The 24,493-nt window shown below is 38.4% G+C and overlaps 1 protein-coding gene across 1 annotated transcript in view; it reads left to right on the top strand.

Moving 5' to 3' along the window:
* LOC103531805 (transportin-1) overlaps positions 1-24,493 on the top strand; it is a 99,063-nt gene that overhangs the window by 48,591 nt on the left and 25,979 nt on the right. The window contains exons 5-14 of the mRNA XM_030468391.1: positions 6,379-6,485; positions 8,234-8,367; positions 10,520-10,601; positions 11,312-11,434; positions 14,768-14,886; positions 18,836-18,896; positions 19,565-19,727; positions 21,652-21,804; positions 22,947-23,172; positions 24,242-24,413. Coding sequence (XP_030324251.1) covers positions 6,379-6,485; positions 8,234-8,367; positions 10,520-10,601; positions 11,312-11,434; positions 14,768-14,886; positions 18,836-18,896; positions 19,565-19,727; positions 21,652-21,804; positions 22,947-23,172; positions 24,242-24,413 — 1,340 coding nt within the window. The remainder of the gene's footprint in view (positions 1-6,378; positions 6,486-8,233; positions 8,368-10,519; positions 10,602-11,311; positions 11,435-14,767; positions 14,887-18,835; positions 18,897-19,564; positions 19,728-21,651; positions 21,805-22,946; positions 23,173-24,241; positions 24,414-24,493) is intronic.

Below are 24,493 nucleotides of genomic sequence, written 5' to 3'. Positions count from 1 at the left end.
TTCCATGGGAAGATGCAAAAGGGATTGTTAAAGCATGCCCTCAGTGCGCACAATTTGGCCCTGCCCTAGGAGTGGGAGTCAATCCACGCAGGCTACAAGCAGGAGAGATCTGGTAGATGGATGTCACCCACATTCCAGAATTTGGACGACTCAAATACGTCCACGTAACGATAGACGCCTTTTCAGGCATGGTTTGGGCGACAGCTCAGACAGGGGAGAAGGCTTTATATGTGGTCCATCACCTGACCAATTGCTTTGCTGTTATGGAGGTCCCTCAAGTAGTAAAAACCGACAATGCGCCTGCTTATACAGGCGGAAAAGTCAAGCAGTTTCTTGCTACTTGGGGAGTAAAACACATTACAGGAATCCCTCATTCGTCTACAGGCCAGGCGATAGTGGAAAGAGCTAATTGCACCCTGAAGACATATCTACAAAAACAAAAGGACAGCAAAGACATGGACCCACAGATGCGGCTTAGCAAAGTGCTTTTTACACTAAATTTTCTCAGTCTAAGCCGCGATTCCCGACGACCCCCTGTGTTACTCCACTACTCGTCCCAGAAAATCAACCGCATGCCAGAAGCCCAAATCAACTACAAGGATCCATCTACAGGTCAGTGGGTAGGGCCCATGCTGCTACTGTTTACCAGAAGAGGTTATAGCTGTGTCTCCACAGACTCCGGACCTCTTTGGGTACCCAGTAAATGGACACGCCCTGCCGCCACCAGATCTCTAAGGGACAAGGATGCGTCATCCAGCACGTCAAATTGAAGGACCTTGCCAAACTTGCACATTTGGACATCGTATAATTTTTCTTACTTGTTGCTTGTGTTTTTCTAACAAAAAAAAACAAACCAAAAAACCAAACAAAACAAACAAACAAAAAAAAAAACCAAAAAACCCAAAAACAAATAAACAACAACTTTAAAAAAAACAAAAAACCAAAAAAACCCCAAAAAACCCAAAAACAAACAAACAACAAGTTTAAAAAAAACAAAAAAAAAAAAGAGAGAGGAATTGTCATTTCTGTTGTATTTGTGTTTATTATGTACTTATTACAGTTGTCGCGGTAGTTCTTCACAAAAAAAAAAAAAAAAAAGGCGGGGAAATGTAGTGTAACAAGGCAACCAGGTGCCCCTAATTGCCAGGGAGTGAGCATGAGCTTGTGTCAAGCCCACCTGTGCCCAATTAGGGTGAGCCCCCACTGCACATGAGCAGGACCGGGGGCCAATAACAAGTGAGTCCTGAGACACAGGTGGGGCTCACTCCTGAGCTAGCTAGCAGAGAGATCAGTTGCTCTCAGAGCAACAGCACTGATCCAGGCTAGTCAACCCTGTGGGCTATAGGCTCGGAGCACTGTTCGTGAGTCTCTGCTGGAACACCTGGTTGGACCTTGAAGCGCCGTACCCTAAAAGAGGTTCGTCTTGTTACACTTTAGCAAAGCCTTTAACACTGTCTACAACAGTGTTCTAGAGAAGCTGTCGGCTAATGGTATAGATATGAGTGTACTCTTCGTTGGATTAAAAAATGGCTACATGGCTGGGCGCAGAGAGTTGTAGTCAACAGAGTCAAATCCATTTGGCAGCTAGTCACCATTGGTATTCCCCGGGGCTCAGTTTTGGGGCTGGTATTGTTCAATATCTTCATCATTGGTCTAGATGAGGGGATTAACTGCTTCCTCAGGAAGTTTGCAGATGACACCAAGTTGGGTGGGATTATTGATCTGCTCAGGGGTGGGAAGGCTCTGCAGAGGGACCTGGACATGTTGGATCAGTGGGCCAAGGCCAGCAATATAAGGTATAACAAGGTTAAGGGCCGGGTCCTGCACTTTGGTCAAAACCACCCCATGGAACACTACAGGCTTGGGGAGGAGTGGCGGTAAAGCTGCCAGGGAGAGAAGGACCTGGGGGTGTTGGTTGACAGCCATCTGAATATGAGCCAGCAGTGTGCCCAGGAGGCCGAGAAGGCCAATAGCATCCTGGAGTGTATTGGGAATAGTGTGGCCATCAGGAGAAGCGAAGTGATCGTGCCCCTGTACTTGGCATTGGTGAGGCTGCACCTCGTGTACTGTGTTCAGTTCTGGGCCCCTCACTACAAGAAAGACATGGGAGTTGCTGGAGAGAGTTCAGAGAAGGGCAACCAAGCTGGTGAAGGGTCTGGAGGACAAGTCCTATGAGGAGAGGCTGAGGGAATTGGGATTGTTTAGTTTGGAGAAGAGGAGGCTAAGGAGAAGAGACCTCCTTGCTCTCTACAACTACCTGAAAGAAAGTTGTAGGGAGGCGGGTGCTGGCTTCTCTCAAGTGAATAATGATAGGATGGGAGGAAGTGGCCTGAAGCTTCACCAAGGGAGGTTTAGACTAGATATTAGGAAGAGTGTCTTTACTGAGAGAGTAGTCAGGCTCTGGAATGGGCTGACCAGGGAGGTGGTGGAATCACCGTCCCTGGAGGTATTTAAAAGCCATGTAGATGAGGCACTTCAGGACATGCTCTAGTGGGCATGGTGATACCTATATTGATAAATGTATTTTATTTTATTTTATTTGCGGGGGTTGTTGACGGTTGGATTCGGTGATGTTGGAGGTCTGTTCCAACTGTGACAATTCTGTGAAAGGAGATGAAGCTCATTAGAAGCCCACATAGATTTCTTTTAATGTGAAAATAAGTATCTTTATTTTATGTGATTGCTTCCTCATTGTTCTTAAAACCTTTTGCAAAGCTTCAAATGCTTTTGATAACCTGAAATTAGTTTGGTTTTTTTCCCCCCTACTTAAGTGTCTCTTCATAATTAAAAAACCCCACCCAAATTAGCACAACATTAAATGGCTGCTTTGCCAACCTTTACAGAAAGCTTGAAATGATATGCGTCTTAACTGCACGTGTGTCTGTTGCAAGGTCCTAGGTTATCCTGTTGCTGTCTAGGATAAGCCTTTTTTAAGAACACATAGTTTTCAAATAGTCTTTCTTTTAGCTGTGGAAGCTTGCTCATATTACAAGTACAGAGAGACCCTTTGTCATCTTCTGAAAACTTCAGGATCTTGAAAAGATTTTAAGCCAACTCTTTTCCAAAACTACCACTGCCTTTAAGATTTATGATTATCTCACGTGGTGGTCTAGAGGAGTGTCACGGTTTAACACTGGCCCGGCGATTAAACCGAATAACAGACGCTCTCTATTAATCTCTCTCTCCCCTCGATGAAGAAAGGAGAGAGAATAAGGGAGAGAGACTTATGAGTTGGAAACTAAACTACACAACTTTAATGAAACAGTAATGGTAAATAGGGAAAAATTACTAAATATATACAAATATACAGGAAAATGGAAACCACATTCCTCCCTCCTTTCCCCCAATAACTCTCACGTCACCACCGAGGCTGTAGGGCAGCCCTGGGAAAGTCCAGGCTGGACTCCTGGAGTCGGCAGCAGTCGGGAACTGGAGGCAGGAACACACAGATATGGGCTGGCACGGATTAGGACCACAGGCAGATGAACAGACAGGATCCTTCCAGGATGCCGGGGAGGAAGGGAAGCAGGAAAAGATCTGGCTCGGCCCACGTGATGCCTCAAATTTATACTGAGTGTGACGTATATGGGATGGAATACTCTGTTTGGTCAATTCTGGCATCTATCTTGTCCGTTCCTCCCTAAAGGAGGGTTCAGGTGGGACCTCTTTATCCTCCTGGACAGTAAAACGTTTTCCTCAGAGCTGAGGAAAGCAGTGTCCTTGGCTCTGCATACCAGTCTCTGGCTGGAACTATAAACATCAAGTGTTATCAATCATAGAAGCACACACTGTCTGAGAAACTTGCTGTTAATTTCAGAGAGACTACTTACAAGGGACTTAGCTAAAAGCAAAAGTACAGAAACAGAAAACCACCTTTATCCTGGCCCAAACCAGGACAAGGAGTTCCAGGAATTTCATTCTTAAGTTTGTTTCTCAACTTGTGTTAATTCTACAGACCCGTGACAGATCTAAGTCAGGGAGACAATTTTGCAATTTTAGTGCTTTGTCTTGGAGACAAGAACATTAATTTATTTTGTTCTATTTTTGAAGTTCAGTTTTTGTTTTTTAAATGCAGATCATTAAGATACAGCAACAATAAAATATGTATTTTCTATTAATGCATCTGATATTCTTTGCAGGACCATAATATTCAGGAGAAATAATCTTTAAGACTTTAAAAATCTCTATAGACTTTTGGGATTCTGTTCAGTTGCAGTTACAGAGACAACTGGATAGAAACTACTTCTGGAGCTGTAAAATTGTGTTTTACCTTGGTCTTTACTTTTGCCCTTAGACTTCTTGGGTTCTCCAGCCTTATTGCATCAAAGGAAACACAATGCAAAATATCTTTGTGTCTTTCCCAGAATGTCCTTTGCTCTGTTGTTCTGTATTCTTGTATATTTAATAAGAATTTTAACATTTTATTCTAAAGAAAAAGGGTATTTAGTGATAAGCTCAATGAAGAAGCTTAGAAAAGCTTTTTTTTTCATCACTTGTCACTTGGGAGAATACTTGTTGAGGCAAAATGGACTTGTAGTCAGTCCTAGTTTATAAGCAACCTTCCGCATTCCTGTCACCTAATTTTTTTTCCTGGGATTTCTGTATGTGCTGGAAATTGAACTGGTGGCTCTTTGGGCCATCCTATCTGCTGGATCTGCATCAGCCAACCCCACAGCTGATCACTGGATGTCCTGCTGTCCTGGTTTCACTGGGACAGAATCATAGGCCAGCCATCGAGGGCAGGCCATTAGAAGCCCCAAGTCAGCTGGGAGCATAATTCAGGGCAACTGACCCAAACTGACTGACAGGTGTATCCTGTCATATCCACTTATGTCATATGCATTATAAAAGGGGGAGGTATGCTGAGGGTGGAGAGTTTTGTTTCCTGGGGCTCTTTCTTTTTGGCCTGCTGCTCCCTCTGCTTGTGAAGATCAGGCTGAGTTTAATAGCATACTCTATGGTGGTGGTTGCATTAGTTGTGTGATTTCATGAAATGTGTTTATATTTCAACCTACAGGGCATCTCTCCTCTCCCTGATTCTCCTTTGCTGGGGAGAGGTGTCATGGTTTAATGATATGCCAGCAATTAAATGAATGGCAGATCCCCCTCCCTGATAGAGGAAGGAGAGAATAAGTGATACTTGTGGGTTGGAAACTAAAATGCACAGCTTTATAGAAACAATAATGATGAAAAATAAAAATGATTCAATATACACAAGTATTTACAAAAGCAATATGTCATTCCTCCCCCCTTTTCCCCAATAAAACTCATGTCACCACTGAGCCTGCAGGGCAGCTTGTGAAAAGTCCCAGGCTCTGCTCCTTGGAAGCAGGAACACATGGCTTTAGGAGTGCATGGATCACGATCAAAGGCAGATTGAATCCTCTCAGTAAGCTGCCCATGTATGAAGAAAAATTTGATCTTCCTCATCCCTTAGCTTTATATAGAGTATCTCTCATATGGCATGGAATACTCCATTTGGTTAATTTTGGTCACGTGTGTGCTCCTCTCCTCCCTAAAGGAGGGTTGCATGTGTGCCCCATTTATTTCCTTTCTCTTTCTTGAGCATAAGATGTTTGTCAGAAGCAAGGCGTGGCCTTGGTTTTACATACTGCTCTCTAGTTGTGACAGTAATATCGAACCTTATCAGTTTTAGAAGCAGACACTGACTGAGAAACCTGCTGTTAATTTCATCAAGTGCAGCTACTTAAGTAACTGCAAGTAAAACTTACTAAATGAAAGTAAAATTACAAGGAGGAACTTTAGTTCTATCCTGGCTAAAACCAGACAAGGCATCATTGAATGGGAGAGCAAATGGCTTCATTTTAGCCCTGGATGTGGGCTAAACGAAGACAACTGTCACATTGTGTAAGATTTTAGTAGGTATTTCAGTCTTAGAATGTTTCCTTAATGTTTTCTGTAAACATAGTAAATTTGTGAACACATATGTTACAATTGGGTGATAAGTTAATTGAATGACAGCTTCCTATGTTTAAGCTTTTGTATCATAATAAAGTGGAGGTGATGTGAGGTAGATACTTTATGTTTACCAGCGGTCAAGATTTGTAGAATTTTTAGTAAACCTAGAGCAAAACCTGTCCTGCAGTGTTTGTGCATGATTATTCTTTTAACTAGAAATACTTCCTGCTTGACTTCTCACATCCGAGCCCTTCATGGTAGCAGGAAGGAACGACCTGCCCTTGCATTTCAAAGCCCTTCAAATACCATTTGTAATGAAAAGTACTACTTTTTATGCTTGCCAAATCTTAATAAACCAAGAAATTTCTGAACTCTTTAGATCTTTGAGATTAAAATGATAAATATTGGTGTGAAACTTGTGAAGATGTATGAGATCTTTTATTCGTCTGATTCACTTAGGCATTCTAGTAACAACCATTGCTTCGAAAGGGGAATTACAAAATTGGCCTGAACTCTTACCAAAGCTTTGCAGCCTGTTGGATTCTGAAGATTATAATACCTGTGAGGTAAGGAGGCTTATTTTTCACTGCATTATCATCTAAATTTGAGACACTGGAACAAGTTGTCTAGTAGAGTTGTGGATGCCCCCATTCCTGGAAGTGTTCAAGGACAGGTTTGATGGGACTTGGAGCAACCTGGTCTGGTGGGAGGTGTCCCTGTTGTGATGGAGTAAATAATTCTGATCTGTAGAGGACAGATGTCTTTATGTGAAATTAAGAACTTGATATCAGGCTTGAGACACACACACCCCCACCCCCCGGTGTTTGTGTAAGCAGACACCAAAGGTTAATAGATAAGGCAGGATTTACTCACCCCCTGGCTGGCCTCCTGGGCATACTGGTCCTGTGTGACAGTATGTCCCAGGCATAAAAGGGGGAGAAAACCAGAAGGAGGTAGGGAGAATGACTTTCGGGGGATCAGTGGTCTCCATGGGAGGACTCCTGTTAAGCTCAGGCCTGTCAACTGTTCTGAATACAACTTCAGGGGAAGCTTGCTTTGTGGGTCCTGCTGACAAGTTTAATTAGGTAAGCTGTTTGTATGTCTGTAGTGGAATGGTATAATAAACTGTCTCTGATATGTTTATAAAGACCTTTTATTTTTTTATTTCTCGCTGAATCCCAGACCTAATGAAAGCACCTGTCCATGCAGGGGGTTTGGAACTAGATGACCTTTAAGGTCTCTTCCATTCCAAACCATTCTATGATTCTATGAATTTTTTGCTTTTCTTCATAAAGACTATATATATCATACTCTCTGTGTGTGTATACATATGTAATCTCTTCAGAGAACAGTGGCTCAAATTTGATACTTTTTCTTCTACCTGTATTCCATGTTCTTAGTGTTCATTCAAATTAATTTTTCTTTGCATAAAAGCAGAATAAGACTGGATATAGATACTTATTGCAACTCAGCTGAGAAGTGTCCTAAAGTTATGACTTTGTGATGCTAAATCTTTTAAGTCTCATCAAGTTGACCTTCAATTTTCTCTTGCTTAAAAGTAGTGTTGTTAATTTTTCTTATAATCTGAAAATGTGATCTGTGACTGCTATATCAGGCTAGTGTGAAATGAACTCTTTTGTTCAGTGTTTATGAAGGAAAATAAATAAATACCAGCTCAACTGTGTTAAGCTATGAGAAGAAAAATGTCTTGTCTGATTTTTAAAAAATAAAAATTTATGATCACACAATTTTAATTACTTCATGCTGATTCCATAAGTTTGTGAAGCATTTTCTATAAAATAGTCCTTAGAGATATGACAGAGGTCCAAGATACCGTGCTGTTATGTAGTGCTTTAGTGCTGCTTTCTTAAGAAACACTTGAAAATGCAACTCAAATTGACCATTATGTCCAGAGTTCTGTTTTTCCCTATAAAAAAAAAAAGGAAATAAAATCACATATGAAATTAAATTGGATGCTTTTGCAACTTGTAATTTATTTTTCAAATAACATCTTACTTTTAAGTGATTTTAAAATATGATTGAATAAGCAAGCATTGAATGCTAAAATTAAAATTACCACTTATCTATAATAAACTCATCCAGCTTGAGAGCTTACAGATGACAGTATAAAGTGCTTAAATAAAAAGCCTTTAATGATGTTTTAAATCCATATTTCCTTAGCTACATTTACTTTGTTAATTAGCTGCATTTACTCATTTACTGTGGTGTTATGTTAAAATTACCTGTTCTCTACAAAACCTGAAATGTTGCTTTCTTCAAAATGTAAACCATATTTTAAATTTTTTTTTAATAGGGTGCATTTGGTGCTCTTCAGAAGATATGTGAAGATTCTGCTGAAATTTTAGATAGTGATGTATTGGACCGACCGCTGAATATCATGATACCTAAATTCTTGCAGTTCTTCAAGCACAGCAGTCCAAAAATAAGGTAGTTTTAGGTTTTGTACTAAAGTTAGCTGTTAAATTTATTTACATGAGTAGTGAGGTTTATATTTCATAGATCAGTTTAAAACACTCTTTTTAAAATTATCCTACATATGCAAATGTGAGAAAAGAAGCTACAGAGATTTCATGTATGAGTAATTTCCATGCTTATCTGCTTATTTAATAGATCAGCCTCATCTCTTTATGCATCTTCCAAATCTAGAATACGTCTGACTTTGAAAATCAAACTGTTTCTTGTAAGATTTTGCATATTATGAAATTGTTGATGCTGCGGTTAGAATTTCATATTCTGATTAAAAAGTACTATCTTGCATTCATTTTGTAATGCAGCAATGGGAGAGTAACAAATCATTTACTGATAATATTGAGAACCTCTGCCTTTTCAGCATTGTTGGTGACTAGTTGACTTCTGTTTAATAGCCAATATTTTTAATGGCCAATATTATTCCTCTGATTTTGTTTACTGTTAATATATTTGAAGAACCCTTTCTTGACGTTTTTGGTATTTCTGGCCAAATTTAGCTCAAGCTGAGCTTTTGCTTTCCTAACTGCTTCTCTGCATACCCTGGTAATGCTCTTTAAATTTTCAACCAGTAATGTTCCACCTTTCAACCTCTGGTACATTTCCCTTTGGGTTTTGAGCAGACCCAGAAGACTGCAGTTAAGCCATGGGGGATCTCTTGCTCTGCCTACTTCCCTTGCCTTTAGAGGAGATGAACTGGTTTTGGTTAACTAGGAGAGTATTCTTGAAAAGCTCCCAGCACTCACTATCTCCTTTACCCTCCATGGTAGCTTCCCATGGGATCCCTTCCAACTGAGCCCTGAGTGAGCTAAGTTTGCTCTTCTAAAATCTAAACCCTTTGTTCTTGAATTAACCTTCATTGTGCTCATCAGTATTCCAAATTGTACAATATTGTTATCACTGCAGCCAAGTCTGTCACTAACCAAGACATCATAGAGCAGGTTTTCTTGGTTAGTGAGTAGTAAGTCCAGCTGTGCCCCATTCCTGGTTGGCAAATCCAACATTTGTGTGAGGAAGCAGTCTTCTACACATTCCAGGAACTTGATTGATGTCAGGTGAGCTGCAGTGTTGTTCTTCCAACAAATGTCTGGGTAGTTGAAGTCTCCCATAAGGACCAGGCTTTGTTGACCTGAAGCTTGCCTGATTGACCCAAGTATCACTTCATTGGTCACATTATCTTGGTTTGGGGGTCAGTAACAGAAGCCTACTGTAAGGTCTGCCTTGGAGACAGCCCCTCTGATTTTGACCCAGAGGCATTCAATAGGGCTACCACAATTACCATAGTTGGCTTCTATACATTCAAGTTTTTCCTTAACATAGAGTGCAACTCCTCCACCTCTTCTCCCCTGCCTGTCTTTATGGAACAGCCTACAGTGGTCTATCATGATTCTCCAGTTGTGTGACTCATCCCACCATGTTTCAGTTATTCCTATGATATCAAAACTAACTGACTGGGCACAGAGCTCCAGTTTCTCCTGTTTATTTCCCAGACTGCAAACGTTTGTATACATACTCTTCAGGAGGCTGACCTGTTGCTTCTCATTTAACGAGACATCTGAGGCACATTTTACTCTACTCTGGTTGGCCTGATATAGTCCCAAATCAGTTGTAGTGGTGATGGTGGTGTGATTATTGCCATTTTGGATCCCTCCCTCCGGGTCCTTCAGTTTAAAGTACGCCTCAACAAGCTGGCCAGTTGGTACTGATGTACTGCTCCCAGGACCGCATCCAGTAAGCTCAGCTTTATCCTCACCCCCCTTGGAGTTGAGTTTAAAAGCCTTCCTATGAGTTTTCCTAGTTCCTGAGCCAGGATCTTTTCCCCACTTTGAGATAGCTGTGCTGTCCCATGGCTTGTTATGTGAAAGTCTACTGATATTATCCCCTTCCCCTTCACATCTAGTTTAGATATATCTGAGTATAAGGTGGTACTTAAAATTTTTGGTATAGTAATTTTTCTTGGTAACAATATAGATATGCAGATTTGTTCCTTCTTGCCTCTAGAAGATGCATGGACAATGTATTTTTTTCCCTAATGTTTGTTTTTGATGCCTACGTACAGTTTAGAAAATGTTTAAGTCATGAAAAATGTATATTTTAACTGTTCCATTTGTAGGTCTCATGCTGTTGCATGTGTCAATCAATTTATCATCAGCAGAACTCAAGCTCTTATGTTGCACATAGATTCTTTCATTGAGGTGAGTGTGCATTCTTGGTTGAGGTTAAGTCAAATTACATATCTGATTTATCAAGAACTTTAAATAATGTTTTACAACCACCAGTACCCCAAAACGCTACTTTTCTGGCTTCCCATTCTTAGCTTCAGTCCCTATGGATTGAATTTCATTCTGTATACTTATGATCAGATTAGAATAAGCTCTCTCCCAACCCAAAAATAGTCTTATGAAAGATGCTTACTTTTCATAAATAGAGGAAACATTTGTTGCATAAAGGTACTGGAAGCAGCCTGTCACTTACCTGTGATGGAGAGAGTTCAGTACAGGAATCATCAGGTCACTGAGTCTGGATGATGGATCTCAGAATATTACTACTGAATGTGGATTAGAAGGGTGATATTTTCTGTTATCTAGAGTATTTTATTTGCTGCTGTTATACATTGAAGGAGTTTTTTAGCTAAAAAATTCATTAATTAAGGGAAAAAATAATAATTCAAGAAATAATGTTCTTGGATCTAATGTACACATGACCAAAATACTGGGTATCAATACACAGTGAGAGTCTGAAGAGTTCATTTGCTAAACTGTATGTCCTTTAAAATAATATGGTATTCTGGGCTGGGGCAGAAGGGTATAGAAGTTTGCATACTGTAGTTTGCCAGTAATGTCAATTCAAATACAAGTTGAACTAGATGAATTGAGGCTTTTCAACTGTTATTACATTCCAACAGAATCTCTTTGCACTGGCTGGTGATGAGGAGCCTGAAGTACGCAAAAATGTTTGCCGTGCTCTAGTAATGTTACTGGAAGTTCAAATGGATCGCCTGCTTCCTCACATGATTAGTATAGTTGAGGTGAGTCTCATTTCCCAGATTGCAAGGTGAAGCATGTTTGGGGTTGCAGAAATAATAACAAATTAAAAGCATTCATCAGAACAGGTATGTTACACTTGTGCTTGCCTACTCTTCATTTTCTGTCAAGATTGAGGTTGCAAAAGTTTCTTTTCAGCTAATTGCCAGCTTGACACTATTTGACACACAACATATGTGGCATGTTCCTGGGAAATACTGGCAGTTTCTTGGTAGCTTTTACATACTCTACTTGCTAGACTGGAAATATAGCTAAGATCAGTATGTTTCTTATGCAAATTTTATGTAAACAAGTGAGTCATAACCCAGTGTCAAATTCTATAAGGGCTAGGTCCGGGCAACACAAAGATTATAAGGCATTAGACAAAGGCATTAAACAACATAAAATGGAGTTGAACTGTGACAGCCTTGGCCTGCTGTCTAGTCTACCTATGTGGTGTTTGGAATTCCATTACACCAACCCTGGCAAACGTTTTCATTTAACACAGGGATGGTTGGTACTTGAGTTGGTTTTTCTCTTTTGTTTGGGCTTGGGTTGGGGTTTTTTTTGAGAAAGAGAATAAAGCTTTGGAGATTATATTGTCAACAAGCTATAACTTCTCTTGCTCTTCAACTTCCTAAGATCAATAAGGAACTTCTGGACTTTGTGGGTAGAAATAATGTCACCAACCAGAAAATCCAAGATGGTATTTTTGTATTTGGTATTTTGTTCTTAGGAAAACTATTACTAGACTACTTCTCTACAAAAGACAGTAGTAGCAAATTTTTGTTCTGTTACAAAGTTTAGGCTTTTTTTCCCCCGTTTTTGCAGCTTCATGGAGCATATTCTGTTATACATACTTGAAGAGGAAATGACAGTGTAAGGAGCACCTTCAAATAATACTTTTTGTCATTCTCTTTTTGACTTTGTGACAAATAATTTGATACAGCAAAATAGTGGATTTTCAAGCCCTCTGGGGAAAAATGCCCTGTCACTTCAGGTGCATTAATGAAGCCTTGCTTGCAATGGGTAGGACATTTTTCTGTGTCCTAAATATTTGATACTGAATATCTGAATTGCCATTCATGATAGAAAAAAAGTAAGACTTGTTTTCCCTGTTATGAGTTCTACTTAATTACATTCAGTCAGGTAATCAAGATTTGAAAGGGAAGCTTTTTTTTTTTATGGTATTGGATCTAAAAAGTACTTCCATCTTACAAAGTATATAGTTGTATAGTGATTCAAAAGGGTAAAGGGGGGCATGTGGTAAAATAATTTAAAAATCTGTTATCAGGAAACTGCTGTTGATTATCTAGAGTATTTGTAGTTTCTTGGTAGTAATGTTCTCATTTAAGCAGTGAAGAAACTTAGAGTCTGAATCATCTAGCATTAAGAAATAAGTCTATTGGCTTATTCTCACCATAGCTTTAAGTAGCCTCATATCTGTCACGTGAAAGCAGAAAGGTGGGGGGTATGAGTGTGCATGAAAGGGATATGTAGCTGAACAGACTGGTGTGACATGGATGTGTGGTTGAGGGTAACCCTCCTGTTGAAGCCACAGGATTTCAGACTACAGCCCCCTTGCTATCCAACAAATCTCTTATACAGGGGCGCTGTGGGCAGCTGGACTGCAGTCTTATGTCCTAGTTATTGATTAAAAGTTTATGACTAAAGGTTTATTTGTGTTAATGTGTATGACCACTTAACATTTGACTGTCCCACTATCCTCTAGTGAGGCCTTCTGTGAGACAGATTCACAAAGTGGCAAATACATAGTTGGAAATGTGAGGTAGTTTCTTAAGACAACAGATATAAGAAATTCAAGATAGCTGTTCTAAATACATCGACTGCAATAGCACTACTATTAGTGCTACTATTAGATGTTAATATTGCTAGCAATGATAATACAAAGTATACAATGCACCCAGGGATGCTTTCACACCTACCCAAAAGGTGAAAGGTCACATCTTACCCAAGGATGCATCCCTGCCTTTAGGGGGAGGGAAGAACAGTGGATCAGGCCCATCGACAGGTTCCAGGGGAGGTGCTCTTCTCACACCAAACAAAGGATTCAAAGACACCTATTGACAAGGTGGAACTTAGGTCATAACTAGTGTATTGATTGGTTCTTAGCAGACTAATAATGTTTATTAATTAGGAGAAAGGTAGGGGAGATGATGGCCCAGTGTTGGCTTCACATATAAATTCAAGCTTTGTTAGTGCTCAGGTCTTCATATGTGAATTGCTGGATAAAGTCATACAGGCTTTGATCCAGGCCTTTATTGCATGACCTCTGACCACTGAGCCTTTGCTTCACAAGTCATTCACACTGCGGCCACGTAGCCATTTGGCACCTGCATTTTATGATAAGCAGACAAGGACAGTGTCAAGGTTTAACACTGGGCCAGCAATTAAATCAAATAACAGATGCTCTTTATTAATCCTCCTCCCGGATAAAGAAAGAAGAGAGAATAAGGGAGAGAGACTTATGGATTGGAAACTAAACTACACAACTTTAATGAAGCAGTAATGATAAAAAATAAAAAATTACTAAATATATACAAATATACAGGAAAATTATATCATGTTCCTCCCCCCTTTCCCCAAATAACTCTCATGTCACCACCGAGGCTGCAGGGAAAGTCCAGGCTGGACTCCTGGAGTTGGCAACAGTCGGGAGCTGGAGGCAGGAACACACAGATATAGGCAGACATGGATCAGGACCGCAGGCAGACAAATGGACGGAATCCTCCCAGGATGCTGAAGCAAATAGGGACAGGTGAAGAAGGGAGAAGGTGAAAAGGAAGACGAAGAGGAAAAGACTTGACCATTCTGATCTCTCAAATTTCTACTGAGTATGACACGTATGGAATGGAATACTCTGGTCAATTTTGGTAATTTATCTTTGCTCCTCCCTAAAGGAGGGTTGCAGGTGTGACCTCTTTACTCCTTTTCTCTTTCCGGAGCACAAGATGTTCCTCAGGACCTAGCAGTGTCCTTGGTTCTACCTATCACTCTCTAGCCGTAACTATGAACATTGAGTGTTATCAGTCCTAGAAGCAGAGACTGACTGAGAAACTTGCTGTTAATTTCATCAAGTACAGCTACTTACGAGAGACTTAGCTGAAAGTGAAGCTAACAAAATAAATCTTTGTAGCATAGCCTGTTTATGCAAATACGCTTTGCAATGTTGATAGCTGCTTCTTTCTGGGCATTTAAAACTTATGTCTTATCCAAGTTTTCTTTCATTTTGTTTTGTTTTTTTATTTTGTTTTGGGGTTTTTGTGGGGGTTTTTTTGTGTTTTTGTTTTTTGTGGGTTTTTTTTTGTATTATGTAGTATATGCTTCAAAGGACCCAGGACCAAGATGAAAATGTGGCTTTGGAGGCTTGTGAGTTTTGGCTGACTTTGGCTGAACAGCCCATTTGTAAAGATGTATTATGTCGGCATCTTACTAAGTAAGTATTAAGAATTACGACTCCTAGTTATTTTGAAATAGTCATCTTTAAACTTCAGTTGCCATGTTTCTGATTAATCTTACAGATATTATCTAGCTTGTTGTATGCTTAGAAGGATTTTCCTGTAGCTAGTTCCTGTGCATGTTAAAAAGGGCTGTAGTGAGGATTCCAGATTCAGCTCCAGAAGCAACCTACGCTGTGTCGCTTGTACTTTACCTTGATCTTAACAACCTGTTCAGCATCAGATGGATGCAAAGGCATACTAACATGAACTTAAGCTTAAACAAACATCTCCATGTGATGTTACCTGCATTATTTGGGGTACCATTTGTCTTGACATTTGCTATTGTGAGCATGTCTGTGCAATGCTTCTATGTGCATAGTCATGCCAATGGTTCCTTGTATTTATGAATAACATCACAAAATGACAAGATCATTTAGATTTAGGAATCAATATCAATTGCCACTGCAATTTAAACTTGAAGAAAGCATGTATAATGTGTTTCTTCATACTTCTTCAGAATGACTGTACTTTTTCAATTTTCAAACTTTTTTTAAGTTTCAAAAAGTTATCCTAAACTTTAAAACATGGATACTTAATATCTGTGTTTGAGATTTAAACATTTGCATGCCTGCAACAGTGTTTGTAACTTTTTTCTAGACTGATCTAAAGACTTTTGCAATAGAAAATTAATTCTTCATTGTTCCCAGTAAATAGAGACTGTAATTTTGTCATATGCATGAAAGGTTTTTGAAAAATACTTGAGCAGTTCTGTCTGCGATTCTGTTCTTCCAGTCAATATGTTGAGAGAAGACGTGTTCTTGTCAGCAAATATGACCATTTTAGATGTAAAGCAATTAAAATTTAAAAAGTGTCGAGTTTCCATAAGCAATTAGAAAGCAGATAATTCAGATAAAAACACCTACTATAGTAGTATAAGAATAGGAGTTGAAAACAGGAGAAACAATGTTATGAGAAATTATTTTTAAGTTTTAAAATGTTTTTACTTCTACTCTTATAGCTCAAAAGACAAAAAAGAATGATAGAACAGTTATTGAATCTACCTACTCTCTTCCCAACATATGTTAATATTATTCAACTTTTTAGTATAAACTTAAACCTTTTCTGACCTACATGAACACTGACATTGCAACAGTTTCATCCTCAGTTGTGTTGTTTTAAGAAGCTTTTAAATTGCTAGAAAAACAGAATAATAACATTACATATCTCTCAACTTTCAATGTCATATTTTTTGAAAACAACATGTTGGCTGGTGAGTCCTTTTTTACTAGGGAGCTATATAAATTTGCCAATACTTGATGATAATCTTAATTTTTAAAAAAATTGGATTAAGTGGGACAAGATCCTCTAAAAGACTGTTTAATATCTTGTTCTATTTGGTTCTTGTAGGCTTTCTTTCTTTCTATTCTTTCTTTCTATTGTTGGATCAGCGATCTGACTGGATCAGTCCATGGTGATTTCAGTATTAGCTTGATTTGGCTTGTAATACATACTTTTATTTTAATGAATTTACCTTTGTACTGAATGTCCTTTTATGCAAAGTTTTTTACTTTTTTTCCCCATATATCAATACTATTGGAGTCCCATAGCCATAACCAGTTTAATAGCTAAGTAAAAGTCTAATGTAGACTAATGACTTAACTAAAGATCTCTTCAATGATAAGAGGGCTCAATGTACTTAGACTTCCATCCTTAAGAGTAGTGAGGTAGAAGCTTTAGCCTCAGGGTAAATAAAGTGACAAATACTATTTGTGAGAGCAAACTTAATAATTAACAAGCATATTTTGGGAGCTGGAAATCATACTGAAAAGCTCTAGACTTAATTTCTGAAAGGTGCTTCATAATAAATTTCAACACGTAGAAGAATAGCCTGTTTTTAAAGTATAAATCTTGGTTGTGCCATCTGGCTACCTCTAGTTAGAAATTAACACTTTTTTCAGGTTAAAAAGTTTTGATAAATGTCATTAAATGAAGTATGGTTAAGGTATGAGATTTTGTTATCAGGCTTATCAGGCCTTATCAGTTTTTTTTTTTTGTGCTGGTTTTCTTGTTTTGTTTCTTGTTTCTTGGTGGTGGGTGGGTGTGTTTACAACCAAAATTATGGCCCAGGTAACTGAAAACCAGCTTGCTTTTTTATGTGTTATAGAATCATAGAATGTCTCAAGTTGGCAGGGACCCATAAGGTTCATCAAGTCCAACTCTCTGCTCCTTGCAGGACTACCTAAAACTAAACCATATGACTAAGAGCATTCTCCAGATGCTTCTTGAACTCTGATAGGCTGATAGTGCCATAACCACTTCCCCAGAGAGCCTGTTCCAGTGGCCAACCACACTCTCAGTGAAGAACCTTTTCCTAATGTCCAATCTGAACTTCCCCTGATGTAGTTTCATTTAATTTTCTTGTGTCCTATTGCTGGTCACTATAGAGAGGAGATCAGCACCTCCCCCTCTGCTGCACCCCTTGAGGAAGTTGTAGATTGCCATGAAGTCATCCATCAATATTCTCTTCTCCAAGCTGTACAAAAAACCTCAGTGACCTCAGCTGCTCCTCATAAGTCTTGCCTTCCACACCTTTCACCATCTTGGTTGCCCTCCTCTGGGCACACTAATATTTGATGTCCTTATTATATTGACATGTCCAAAACTGCACAGTGCTTGAGGTGGGGCTGTACCAGTGCAGTGCCAAGTGGGACAATCGCTTCCCTTGACCAGCTAGCAACACTGTGCTTTGTGGAAAACCATCATGAGAACAAATAGAACTACATGAGATAAAGGTGCAAGTCATGAAGTGGTGCAAGCAATACAGAGGCTGGGAATTGTTGGAGGAGTTTGGCTTCTTGAGAATGTTACAATCTTGTGACAGCTGCAAACTGTGGGAATGGTTTAGTTAAGATTAGAATGTTGCAACAAAGTATTTTTAAGTATGTAACAAACAAATCTATAAATCATTCAGTAGATATCGGGTGTCTATAAATGTGTAGCAAAACACAATCAGGGCTTAGTCGCTTTGTTGGCTTAGTCACCTTAGTCTTTTTTAAATTTGAATTCCAAAAGTATTCAAAAATATTTGAATAAATTCGAATTCAAAAAGTATTAAAAAAGTATTTTGATTAAGCATAAGCAGAGTTTGTGCTTCATGCCCTCCAACAGTGCTTGATGCAACTCAGGCCCTTTTAGCTGCCAGGGCACACTTGGCTCATATTCAACCCAAACCCCCAGAGCTCTTTCCTGTGGGGCTGCTCTCCAGCCTCTCATCCCCCAATTTGTACATTATACACAAGATCACCCCATCTCAGGTGGGTTAAATTGCACATGGTTGGTGATTGTCCAGCTCTTTAGACTATCCAGATCTCTATAAATTCTCTCTACCCTCAAGGGAGTACACAGCTCCTTCTAGTTTAGTATCATTGGCAAGCTTACTTAATATACATTGGATTCCTGTGTTGAGAACATTTATAAAAGCATTGAAGAGCACTGGCCCTAAAATTGAGCCCTGGGGAACCCCGCTAGTGACTGGCTGCCAGCCTGATGTAACCCCATTTACTATAAATCTCTGAGCCAGACTTGTCAGCCAGTTGCTCACCCATTGTATTATGGACTTGTCTATCTGTATGCTGGATGCTTTGTCCATAAAGATACTGTGAGAGACAGTATCAAAAGCTTTGCTGAAATCCAAAAACATCTGCTGACTTCCCTTGGTCAACTAGATGGATGACCTTGTCATAAAAGGAAATGAACTTGATTAAGCAGGACTTTCCCCTCGTGAACCCGTGCTGGCTATGACCAATGACTGCATTGTCTCCCAAGTGTTTTTCAATACTTCCAAGAATAATGTTCTCCATAATTTTACCAGGCACTGAAGTGAGACTGACAGGCCTGTAATTACTAGGGTCTTCCTTCTTGACATATATCAATATTTCTTTGTAGATTGATACCTGTGCTCGTAAATGGTATGAAATATTCAGAGATTGATATTATTCTGTTGAAGGTAAGCATGGATTTTGTTTTCTTTTATACTCAGAATATCTGGTTAGTTTCTGACTTGTAAATCAGAATGCTTCAAACTGGTAGGCTACATCTGGTCTGCCATCTGTTCAATAGAAATTTAGCTTTCTGGGGCAAGATGTGCTGTTCCAAAAACTAAATGTGCTGCCATATTTGTTGGAAAATAATCTGTGGGCTTTCCTGATTTGCTCCTGTCCCCTGCCACCCAACTTTGGCAGATCTGGGATAGCTTTACCCATGAATTACTGCAGCAATGCATTCTAAAAACAAACAAAAGAAGATTAATTCTAATGCCCTTCTAGCTTGAACTACACATATTTTTCCATCACAACATTTTAGAATGTGTATATGTACTAGAATTTCTCTCTTTTTCCTTCTAATTCATTCCTTCAAGAATAATGTCTTAACAAGAAGGATACTTTGTGCTTTTATGTGAGCTTACCTCTCTTGCTTCTGTTTTCTTGTCACTTTTTTCTGGTAAACACTGCATCAGATTGCAGGAACAATAGCATTTTCAGTTAGCCGGGCAGCACAAAATGGGATGTGAATCTTTAATATGCTTATGAAATCTTGAACTAAAATTTACACTACATTCTTAACTTCCTTTAGCAATATAGTTGCGCTAATTTATCTGATAAAACATTTTGACAGGGTGATATTGAAGAAGATGAAGCTATTCCAGATAGTGAACAGGACATAAGACCTCGTTTTCATCGTTCACGGACGGTAGCTCAGCAACATGAAGAAGATGGTATTGAAGATGACGATGGTGATGATGTCGATGATGACGATACTATTTCTGACTGGAATTTAAGTATGTCAAAGTAATGCATAAAATGTTTTAAAATATGACTACTTTCATAATATAAGAACCACAGTAAAAAGAGGAGTTTGTATATACAAATACTGAGGCTTGGCTGTTGAATAGAAAATGAATTATCTGCTGATATAATTGGTGGTTGGGGCAGAGAGGGGGAATCTTTCAGCTGACATTTTGGCTATATAACTATATTGACAAAAGCTACCCATGTGTAAGCTTATTTCTTACTTCATATATTGCTGGTAGAGCTCCAAACACCTACTGGATGCCATTCAACAGAAGCTTTGGATTCTGAATTTAAATTCTGCAAGATAATACAAATCATTGATCACCTCTTTAAAATTTTTTTAAAAAAAGGTCTTACACATTGTTCTTAGCTTGAGAAAGCTTAATAATGCTTTTTTACTTCACTCTTCCCTCTAAATCTGGTTTGTGTATTGGATTTATTTTTCTTCCATTTGAACATGCCAGCCATTACCTGTAGTTCAGATGTAATACAGATGAATGTACCTTGGAGCTTATGGATCAAACAGTAAATCCAAACTTAAACTATTACTTTGGAACAAAATAAGCAAAAATATGTTTGTTTTTGTAAAGTATAATTTTTTATGTAGTTTTAAAATCATAATGCTGTTCTTATGGTTGAGTGTAGAGATTGCAGAATACATAGTTTCATAAAACAGCTGAAATGACAGAGGGTAGCCTGTGGTCCACAGTTTTGGTTAAGATGGTAAGGAAGCTAAAGCTGACTAGCAAAGAGAACACAACTGTTAAGAAATATATTTTGATTTATATTATTTAGACTTGAGAGAATTTGAATTATCTGAAAATCAGAACTGAGTGCCCTATTTCTTGTCCAGTGTTCTATGTTTGACTTGCAATTTGAACAGGTAATCAGACAAAATATATGTAGCAAACACACAAATATCTTAAACTTGACCTAAACTGCTAGTGGGCCCAAATTTTCATCTGGGTGGTAGAAACTACTGGAATAGATAATTGTCCCTGCAGCCTGAGTGGTGACATGAGCGTTATTGGGGGGGAGTGTGATATTATTTTTGTATATATTTCATTATTTTCTTTTTCATCACTATTGTTTCATTAAAGGTCTGTAATTTAGTTTCCAACCCATAAGTCTTTCCCTTTCTGGGAAAGGAGAGGGGTTAATATAGAGCAACTCTCATTTGTTTAATTGCCAGACAAATGTTAAACCATGGTAACATGATAACACCACAGCAGAAAACCAGAGTAACGGTATCTGATTCATGTTTTTAAGTTGTTCTTCTATGAACTTTTGTGTGCTAAAAATACGAGATAAAAAACTTTCAAACAAATTTCCAGGTGGTTTTCTTTGTATTGGTGCATCACATAATTAGGAGTAAGATATTAAAGCTCAGAACAGAGGCCAGTGAATTTCTTTCAGACTCTAGAGATTGATCATTTTGCCTTTTTTTTTGCTTTGAGGCATGGATCATGTTTGAAGATTTGCTTTGTAATCAATTGCTAATATTTTTAGGCTGTTTCTCCTGATTCTCTCCAGTATGCTACATTTATGTCACAGACCTTCCCTCATCTGTAGTGTAACACTGTCCTGAAATTATGTAGTGTATATAGCATAGCAATATAATATAATAGTAACAAAATATATATAATAGAATAGAATAGAATGGTGTGGTTCGTGTCACTGAGTGTTTTAATATCCCCACTGTATGAGTCCTTTAGTGGCTATAAAAATTCCACAAAATTGGCTTTTTAAGAGTTGTGACTTTGTACCAGAGCACAGTGGATCCCTGTGTATTTTAATCAAATGAAAGTATCTTTCCTCATAATACCCTGGCAACTCAAAATGAGGATTATACTATATTAATTACAACTGCTTGTGTAGTAAGCAGAGAATAACACTGTTAAATCTCCTCAGGGAAATGTTCTGCTGCTGCTCTAGATGTCCTGGCCAATGTATTTCGTGATGAATTTCTGCCACATATCTTGCCACTTTTGAAGGAATTGCTCTTCCATCCCAAATGGGTAGTTAAAGAATCTGGTATCCTTGTTCTTGGAGCAATTGCTGAAGGTAAGGCAACAATGCATATCTGATTGCTGAATTTTTAATTGGTTCTAAAACATCTCTGTGATTCCTTCTAGGTGAATTTACTTGTGCAAACAAGTATATGTTCTTAGCTGATTTGGTTTTAGTGATTAATCTATACATCTACTAGTTGGTGACTGCAGTTAATTGTTTAATTTTTCTTTTTCAGATCTATACATATTCCAGAGACTAAATAACTTAGATAATTTCTTTTATTCCTCCTTTTCTTAACTCTGCAGCATATATGAAGTACTCTCTCATGAAGTACTACTTTGATTTGATACAAGAGGAATTATTTAATAAATTTGAGTCTTACATTTCATTTGGTGTTTTCAGAAATGGAGAAGATCAGTACTGTGAATTCAGTTCCCTGATCTGCTTTTTGTTGAGGGTTCTCTGATTTAAATGTAATAACTTCCATTTCTTTGTATTTACTCATAGGCTTGGCTTTTTGCCTGTATTTTTAGCATCTTTGTCCATTTTGCAAACTGAAAGAATATGTTTGGGTCTGAATATGCCTGGATTATCTATCTTTTCCTACAGTGCCTAGTGAACATACTTTTTGTTTGTAGCTAGAAAACATTTTTTGTTGGCTTTGATTTCAAGTCAAGCAAGGTAAAAGTTAATACTTCTGGAAAATCTCAGTTTATTACTGCTCTTGCTGACTTGAAGTGTGTAGCTTTTACTGCTGATCAGTATTTATGTGATATTAGGAAAAAACAAGAAGAAAATTGCATGATATGATTTGCTATCAAGACCTAATCTTTCTCCACATATTGTCTTGGTCACTGAGTAGACTGGCATAAAACTTCTCAGCTTTATGAACTAATTTTATTTGGATGTACTTGCTCTACTTCATTTAATAAAACAGATTTTCTGGGGATTGGGGAAGCACTGAAGAAGAAATGTAGTTGAAATTAACTGAATTAATTTGAAGTGGGAATTTTCATTATTGTTTATGGAGAGGTTTCTTTTCAGAACATAAATTATATAGACTTGCTTTGAATGTTTTTAAAATGTATTACTGCATGATAGAGGATGAAAATATGTGTCTTGTAAGAATTAACAAAAAATTTTATTACATTTTGTAATTCTTGTAACTGTAATAGCTATATTTTTCCTTCTAGGCTGTATGCAGGGTATGATTCCGTATCTTCCTGAGCTTATCCCTCACCTTATTCAGTGCCTCTCTAACAAAAAGGCTCTCGTTCGCTCCATTACATGCTGGACTCTTAGTCGCTATGCACACTGGGTAGTTAGTCAGCCTCCAGACATATACTTGAAGCCATTAATGACTGAGTTACTAAAGCGTATTCTGGATAGCAACAAGAGAGTACAAGAAGCTGCCTGCAGGTGAGTCAAAGCTTAAACAAAAAGCACTGTCCATGACACTGCATTTTCATGGGAAACTATTTTACTACCTTTATTGATGAATGCATGACTCCATTTCTAGCTTTTATTGTATTTTGGTTTTTTTCTTTTAAATTGAATTAGGTTCAGAAGTAGTCACAAATTATTCTGAGTTGTAATAAAATGAAAAAAAATGTATTTCTATTTGTCATGTCTACTTTGTTTTCAGAGTATATGAATCATCAAACTATTGCAGTAAAAGAAATTATCTGTAGTGAAATGAGGCAACTAGGTGTCACTAATTGCCAGGGAGTGGCATGAGTTTGTGTTAAGCCCACCTGTGCCTAATTAGGGTGGGCCCCCACTGCGCATGAGCAGGATTAGGGGGCCTATAAAAGGTGAGGCCTGAGTCACAGACTCAGCTCAGTCCTTAGGGTGAGGCTTGAGTGGTGCAGCTGGCTAGCATGCAGTATAGACAACCTGAGCAATACTGAGGCCGTGGGTTTGAGACTCCTCAGAGCCTCACCCTAAGGGCGATGAGCTCTAGTGGCGCAATGAAGGTAGTGCAGTGCTGAGAGAAGTGACTGACCTCTCTGCTGGCTAGCTCAGGACTGAGCTGAGCCTGTGACTCAGGCCTCTCCTTTCTCTGCAGATATTAAATAAAAGTAGTAATTAAAAAAATGGATGCACCCTTAATGGAATGGGTACAACTGTTGTGCAGGAAGCTCAGCTAATAAAGCTTTTATGTGTCAGTTTATGTGGAAGAGGAACAAACACATCAGACTGCCAAGGAAGTTTCTTCATAAAGCAGAATTAGTTCTGTAACATGTATACATAACAGGCTTTGCAGGAATTTTTTACAGTTTTACTCATCACATTGTAAAAGCTGAGAGTCTTTGTGTTTAATCAAAATACATTAAGTTTATCTCAGTAGTACCATTTTGAATTTGGGGACTAATGCAGTTTTGTGTTTAAACAGAAATGGGTAGTATGAGGTATTTTGGGGTGGTCTTGTTTTGCTTTTTCCAAGATTTTGACTGACCTGTTTGTGGTGGGTTTTTCTGTCATTCAGTGCCTTTGCTACTCTAGAAGAGGAGGCTTGTACAGAGCTTGTTCCTTATCTTGCATATATACTTGACACTTTGGTCTTCGCATTTAGCAAATACCAGCATAAAAACCTGCTCATTCTTTATGATGCTATAGGAACGCTAGCAGATTCTGTAGGACATCATCTGAATAAACCAGTGAGTATACCTTATGTTCTGTAGAAGTACTTGTCATATATTGAAAAAACGGTTCCCTGGTTTTTGTAGTGTGCTTGACA

The sequence above is a fragment of the Calypte anna genome, chromosome W (assembly GCF_003957555.1).
Source record: "Calypte anna isolate BGI_N300 chromosome W, bCalAnn1_v1.p, whole genome shotgun sequence".
NCBI classification, from domain to species: Eukaryota; Metazoa; Chordata; class Aves; order Apodiformes; family Trochilidae; genus Calypte; species Calypte anna.
Note: the sequence above shows the minus strand (reverse complement) of the source record. Positions and strands in the feature narration are given on the sequence as shown.